This window comes from Myotis nattereri, assembly GCF_964212035.1.
Source record: "Myotis nattereri genome assembly, chromosome: 9".
NCBI lineage: Eukaryota > Metazoa > Chordata > Mammalia > Chiroptera > Vespertilionidae > Myotis > Myotis nattereri.
Genome location: NC_138084.1, coordinates 7112499 through 7119350, shown reverse-complemented (window position 1 = coordinate 7119350; position 6852 = coordinate 7112499). Strand labels below are relative to the sequence as shown.

General features: G+C 60.3%; 1 protein-coding gene across 1 annotated transcript; it reads right to left on the bottom strand.

Annotated features, from left to right (window-relative positions):
- Positions 1–2339: 2339 nt before the first annotated feature.
- Positions 2340–6530, bottom strand: GAL (galanin and GMAP prepropeptide). The gene is made up of 6 exons (XM_081100360.1): positions 6287–6530; positions 5991–6062; positions 5451–5505; positions 3760–3846; positions 3401–3481; positions 2340–2579 (listed from the first exon to the last, which is right to left on the bottom strand). Exons 2-6 carry the CDS (start codon positions 6060–6062, stop codon positions 2467–2469), a joined length of 408 nt encoding a protein of 135 aa, XP_080956486.1. The 5' UTR covers positions 6287–6530; the 3' UTR covers positions 2340–2466.
- Positions 6531–6852: the final 322 nt, after the last annotated feature.

Below are 6852 nucleotides of genomic sequence, written 5' to 3'. Positions count from 1 at the left end.
AAATGTATCTAGTTTCCTGGGTGTTTCTGTTTGATTGTGGAAAAGCTCTAGTGTCCAGTAACTTCTCCGTGATAATGTGAAGCTGTTGTTGGTAGAGTATGGTTAGACTGACGGGTTTGCAGAAAGTAGCAGGTAATATTAGCTGTTAAGTTGACTCCTTTGGTTCTATTGTAAAAGCAAAGAATAAAAATTTCAGCTGTTTCCTGTGGCTGTAATTAGCTTGGTGACTGAAAATACACTCGTCATGTTTCTGTGTGTGGATGGTACTGGCCCCGCAGACAACCTTCGGAAGCGGGCAGTGTGGCTGGGGCAGCCGTGGGCAAACTACGGCCGCCCGTTTGAAATGAATAAAACTAAAAAAAAAAAAAAGACCGTACCCTTTTATGTAATGATGTTTACTTTGAATTTATATTAGTTCACACAAACACTCCATCCATGCTTTTGTTCCCGCCCTCCGGTCCAGTTTAAGAACCCATTGTGGCCCTCAAGTCAAAAAGTTTGCCCACCCCCCCCCCCTGGGCTGGGGCCTCTGGCACATTGGGGAGCAGGAGCTGGAGCCGGCCAGCTCAGCAATATTTGGAACAGCCTCCTGACACTTCATTTCTGTTTCAACCCCCTTGTCTCCCACCCGGATCGTCTCTGAGGCGAAAGCCCGAGGTAGAGGCAGAGCTGTGAGTTCTCGGGAGCAGAGCTGGGGCAGAGCAGGGACACTGCTGCCAAGGGTCACCTACCCCCCCCTCCCCCGCACCCTCGGGCGGAAGGGGGCGCAATGGGGCTCTGTGACTCCTACTGGGGCCGCCTTCCTTCTCAGCAGGGCAAATGGCAGTACCTGCCGGCCACACAGGTAGTTTTAAAATTTCTAGTCACCACATTTTTAAAAAGTGAAAAGGAACAGGTGAAATTCGATTTAATAATCTTTTTTTAAAACATATTTTTATTGATTTCAAATAGAAAGGGAGAGGAGAGATAGAAACATAAATGATGAGAGAGAATCATAGATCCGCTGCCTCCTTCACGCCCCACACTGGGGATCGAGCCTGCAACCCTGGCATGTGACCTGACCGGGAATCGAACAGTGACCTCCTGGTTCATAGGTCAATGCTCAACCACTGAGCCACACCAGCCAGGCCAATTTAATGATTTTATTTAACCAACATATCCAAAACACTATCATTCCTATATGAAACCAAAATAAAAGTGGTTGCTCCGTTTCACGTTCTTCGTGCACCAATCCTAACATCCAGTGAGTGTTTCGCACTCACCACCATCTTAGTCCACACCAGGCCCAGGGCAAGTGCCGGGAGTCTGAGGGTCAGGTGTGGAGGGGAGGGAACAGGTCCCCCAGCCCATTCTGACCTGCAGAGCCCAGAGGTGGCCAGGATCCAGCACAGCAGGGGAGCCCACCTGCCCCCTGGGGTGGGGACCCAGCGCTGCAGCCAGGTGTGCTGAGCTGAAGCCTAAAAGCCAGGGACAGGCCACTGGAAGGCGTGATCCCTGTGGGTTGCTCAAGGGGGAGGGTTATCAAGTCAGCACAGCTTTTAGGAAAGTCAGTGTGAGAAGTAACAGCCAAGTGCAGGTGCGTATAGTCATGTGATGCAGCCAAAGACCTGCCCCCAAAGCCAAGAGGCCCGGCATCGTCACGTGACCTAAGAGAATGCTCTCCCCCATCCCCCCCCCCCTCGCCGCATTCCTCTGGGTCTTCAGGTGTGACTGCCTCCCCCTCGGGATGCACCAGCACCGCTGGTCCTCAGAGCTTCTGCCAGGCGCTGGCTTTCCCGCACCCGGACAGGGCACACATCTCCTCAGCTATGCAGCACTTGAAGTTTTCAGGACAATCACCTTTCTACCTGGACCACACAAATGTTAATTCCCTGCCCTGTGGGTCCCCAGCTCACTCCTGGCCCCACCCCCTGCTGGCCCCAGGAGGGCAGGGGCGTCTGTTTTGTTTCTGCCTCAGTAACACTCACCCTCATAATTGTGTGTGACTCAGCTTAGTGTGCACACACCTTTGTTCCCGATGTGCACTGATCTAATGCACGTGATTACAATCCAGCCATATCTTTTTTATCTTTCTAAATCCTCACCGAGGATATGTTTTTTATTGATTTTTTTTAGAGACAGGAAAGGAGAGAGAGAAACATTGATTGGTTGCCTCCCGTAGGCACCCTGACCAGGGACTGAACCTGAAACCTGGGTATGTGCCCTGACGGGGACTTGAACCCGCCACCTTTTGGTGTACAGGACGACACTCCAACCACTGGGCCACCTGGCCAGGGCTCCAGCTTGTCGTAAAGCACTCTGGTGGTGGTGACAGACAGGCACAGGAAGGAAGACACGGAAACACTTGCTGGTTTTTATTTTGCCACGAGAATAATTACCAAAGGGGAAACCTTAAACGATAACCACACAGCTGCAAAGGAGAGGAGGGCCGGCTGACTCGGGAGGTGGCACAAGCTGACCATCGTCTCAGAATCTGACTCCCTGGGACGGGAGGGCCTTGCCCGGCTCCCTCAGGGCTGACTGCTCTGTGTCTTCCCAGGACGCCGCCGAGGGGAGCATGGGCACCAGGGCCCCGGCCTCTGCAAAGAGACGGACTCTGGGTGATGAGCCCCTGCTGTCCGCACGGAGGACATCACAGCCCCAGCTCACCTCACAGGGTCCAGACAGAACAGAATCAGCCTGGACTCTCAAACTCACACGAAATCGTGACGTGTGAAACGACAACCAGCTGTGTCTCGTGAGCATCACAGCGTCCATCTCCCCGGCCCCCGCCCCCACCTGCACGGCTAACTCTCAGAGCGCAGGCCTCCCCCGGGCGGCTTGACCTGTGAGCTTATCTGGCAAAGGCCAGACCCTCACTGTTGAATGAATGACAAGCATGAGGCACAGACGGCAAAGCCAGGGTTGAAAGGGGCAGCACCTGCAGGAGGTCCAGAGCTGAGGGCCGTGCCTTTAAACGCAGCCCGCCCCAAACCCAGAGGAAAGCCGACGTCTGACGGGGGCCCCTGTTCAGCTGCAGCGCTGACGGGACCTGGTCTCAGACGCCTGTGAGGAGCCGGGCGGTGGGGCACTGTGGCCGGACAGGGACAGCGGTTGTTGCCACATCAATAGTGCACAGAGAGAACGGAACCCTGAGGCGCTCTCTCTCTCTCTCTCTCTCTCTCTCTCTCTCTCTCTCTCTCTCTCAATCTCTCTCGGAACAGTAGGTCTGATGACCCTTTCCAGGGACGGTGTGGGGCCGGCAGCAAGCCCAGCCCTGCTTTAGCTACTTCCAGTTCCCGGGCTGTAACGCCAACCAGCAGGTGTGGAGATCAGTCACTGCAGAAGTCTAGGGAACCCTTTCCGTTTTAAGTGCCAGGTTCTAGGAGGTGGAAATGTAAATCGGCCACATTTCACTAACCTTTGAGATGCAAGAAAGTCAGAAACTCCATTATCTTGCGCACAACATCATCGTTCCAGGGCAGCGGCCGGTCAGAGTCGCCTAGAAACCAAAAGGATTGACATTTACGACTTACACAGGTGCTCCGGGCACCCCGAGGTCATGAACCCCAGCATCTCTGTCATCCATCTCGGGGACCCCTCTCCTGGAGGCCCCAAGGCTAGAGGGCTCTCTGCCGTCCCTGCGCTGCCCAGCATCTTACTCCCACTGTCGTTGCTTCTGTTGCTAGCAGTGGACCGATGTGGCCGGGCCCGGCTCGGACCACTGCCCTGTGCGCCCAGAGGTGGACAGTGGAGGGCCTCGGAGCCCCGGCCCCTCACCTGCCCTCACGCCGTCTTCAGGCTGCAGGTCCCGCTTGCCAGCAGGGCCGTGCTTGTCATGGAATGACCGGTGGTTGTCAACAGCATCTGTTTGCAGAGCAGAGCAGACAGCCCCTGAGTGTCGCTACTGTGCCCTCCCCCGCCCAAAGGACCCGACTGCCACTGAGCCCAGTGTGGGGACCACAGGAGAGGGAGGACAGCGTGGACCCGGGGCCCAGTTCGTCCCCAGGTGCTGGGACTCCACAGGACCGGGGCCCAGAGCCCACAGGCCTGGCGCAGGAGGGGGCACAGGCTCCCAGGGGTGCTGGCAAGCGACTGGGGCTCGGGGCCTATGTTTCTGAAAACAAGGGAGGTACCGAAATATTTCTATTTCCCAAAGATCACTCTGGCAACTGTGTGGGAGATGGACCGGGGCCAGGGAGAGGGGGGGTGGGGCGGCGGGGAGAGAGACAGACAGACAGACATGCTTGGGGTGGGGTAGGCTGGGTGGCTGTGTGTGCATTGGGTGGTGTGCTTCTTGAGAGCTCCCTTAGCAAACTACTGGAAGAAGGAATGAGGGCTCTACACCAAGTGGCCTGGGATGAGGAGAGGGGGCTGGATTCGGGGCGACTTAGGAGATAAAGGAGAAGAGGGGACGAGGGCGAGGACGGCTCAGTTTCTGGCTGCTGGGCCTGGGGGGCTGTGTCATCCACAAGCCGGATGAATGAAAATGAACTCATTTTCCCAGGATGGAGCTCCTGGCACAAGACTGAGAAAGGCGGTCAGTGGGCTGATCCAGTGGGCGGCTGGGTGTTCCCTGCAAACGCGTTCTTCCGGCACTGTTTCTACGTGGGCGGTGGAGGTCACGCGGGCGGTGGAGGTCATGCGGGTGGTGGAGGTCAAGGGCAAACAAGGCTGTAAGGACTTCCCACAAAGAGCTGTCTGCATGCCAGCTCCCGGGGGTCCAACTTCACAGTGGAAAAGGGTGTTTCCCAACTCGGGGTGAAAAGTCTCCTTGACATGCTGTCAACATTCCAAAGTGACATTTTTGCTGACGGTTCCTCCTGTTTCGGGGGCCAGGAGCACCCAGAGATGAGGTGCTCTCTGAGGGAGAGAGCTCAGGGGTGCAAAGGGTGCAGGGGAACGTGCACCCCTTCCAAGCGCCCATGGGTCCCGCCTGGGCCCACCCAGTGTTTGCCATCAGTGCTGGGCTCTGAAGGACCCCCGGGCGCTGGATAAACCGTCTGAGCAGGAGAAAGTAGGTACTTAAACTCCAGGATTAAGGACTGAGGCAGCTCCCGGGCAGTTTAAACGGGTGGAGGCAGCCCTGAGGAATGTGGGCAAAAAGCGAGAAGGCAGGAGACGGGGTGCCAAGGGCCGCAGGGCGGTCAGGGTTCAAGGCAGAGTCAGGCACCTCGAGGCTGGGGGAGGGCAGGTGGGGTCAGGGCGGGGGACTGAGTCCCTCTAGGCCCTACAGGAAGGGGAGTGGGGGTGTGGCTTCAGGGAGGGCCATGTGCCACCTAGAGACGTGGCAAATGCCATTAACCTGAGGGGACCCCATCCTCCAAGCCTCGGGAAGCGCCCCTGCCCTTTAACACTGGACCAGCCTCGGGTCAGAGTGACGCCCAGCAGCTCAGAATGGCAGGATTAGCACGAATGGCTGCCGCAGCGGCAGGTGCAGCGTCTGCGGGTTCGGGTTCTTGGTCACTTACTTGGACCCAGAAGGTAGCCAGCGCTGTTCAGGGTCCAGCCCCTCTTCACCTTCACCTGAGACGGGAGAAGGGGGTCAGACGGCCAGGACCTGCCTGGCCCAGCAGCCTGTGGGGCCGCGTGGCGGGCGGTTGGACTCACCGCCACAGCCCGGTCACACGGGCCGCCGGTCACTCTCACAGAACCAGCCGGCGCAGACCGTTCAGGGAAGAGGCCGCTTTCCGGGGCGAAAGGCCAGATATGGCAGGGCCGGTGCGCGCATGGGACAAGCCAGAGGCCAGCCTCACCCGCACCGCTCGCTTCTCCGTGAGGCCGGGACGGCTCCAGGGACTGACCCTCTGCGGGTGGAGCTGCGCTCGGGCGTCCAGTCCACGCTCACTGGCTCCCAGCAGGCTGTCCTCGCACCCGCGCACACCGGGGGGAGCGTCCCCGCCGGCCCCCTCTCCAGCCCTCCGCCCCCCGCCCCCCCCCACCCCCCACCCCGCTCCCGGCACCAGCGCCCACACTCCGCCCTCTGCCCGGAGGGGTGACGGCGCACTTACCGGGGACCCGAGGGTGGCCGACAGGGCGGCGAGGAGCAGCGCGGCGAGCAGGAGGGCGCCGCCTCTGGGCATCTGCAAGGGAAGGGGCGGCGGGCGCCGCGCACGTCGGGGCGGAGCTCGGACCCCTACCCGGCCGGACGTAGGGTGAAGGGGACCGAGGACCCAGTGGTTTGCGTCCCCGGACAAAGGACAAGGAACGGGGCAGAGGCGCCGCGCTGACCCTCCGGCAGGCGGCGCTCGCAGCCGGAACTCGGGGAAAGGGGCGCCTCCCCGGGGGCCTCCGACGCACGCGGTACCTTGAGCAGCGGCGGGTCCCGGGGTGTCAGTTTCCGGCGGGTGTCGGCGGGTCCGGGCGCCCGGTTGGGTCGGGTCGGGTCGGGTCGGGCCGGGCCGGGTCGGGTCGGGTCGGGTCGGGGCGCTCACCGCATGGCACGGCCCCGGGATGCGAAGGAGGAGCGTGCGCGGCTGGGTTCCCCCGACGTGTCCGTGCCCGGAGCCGCCGCTGCCCCGCTATTTATGCGGCTGGTCCCGCGCCACGTCACGGAGCTCGGGTCCCGCCCCCTCGCCGAATCCCGAGGGGGCGGAAGAGACCGCAACTCGGCTCCTGAGGGGGCTCCACGCTTCGCGGGAGGGCGCGCAGTGGTCTGCATGGGGCGGGGGCGCGCAGTGGTCTGATTGGGGGGGCGCGCAGTGGTCTGATTGGGGGGGTGCGCAGTGGTCTGATTGGGGGGGTGCGCAGTGGTCTGCATGGGGGAGGGCGCGCAGTGGTCTGATTGGGGGGGCGCGCAGTGGTCTGATTGGGGGGGCGCGCAGTGGTCTGATTGGGGGGCGCGCAGTGGTCTGATTGGGGGGGTGCGCAGTG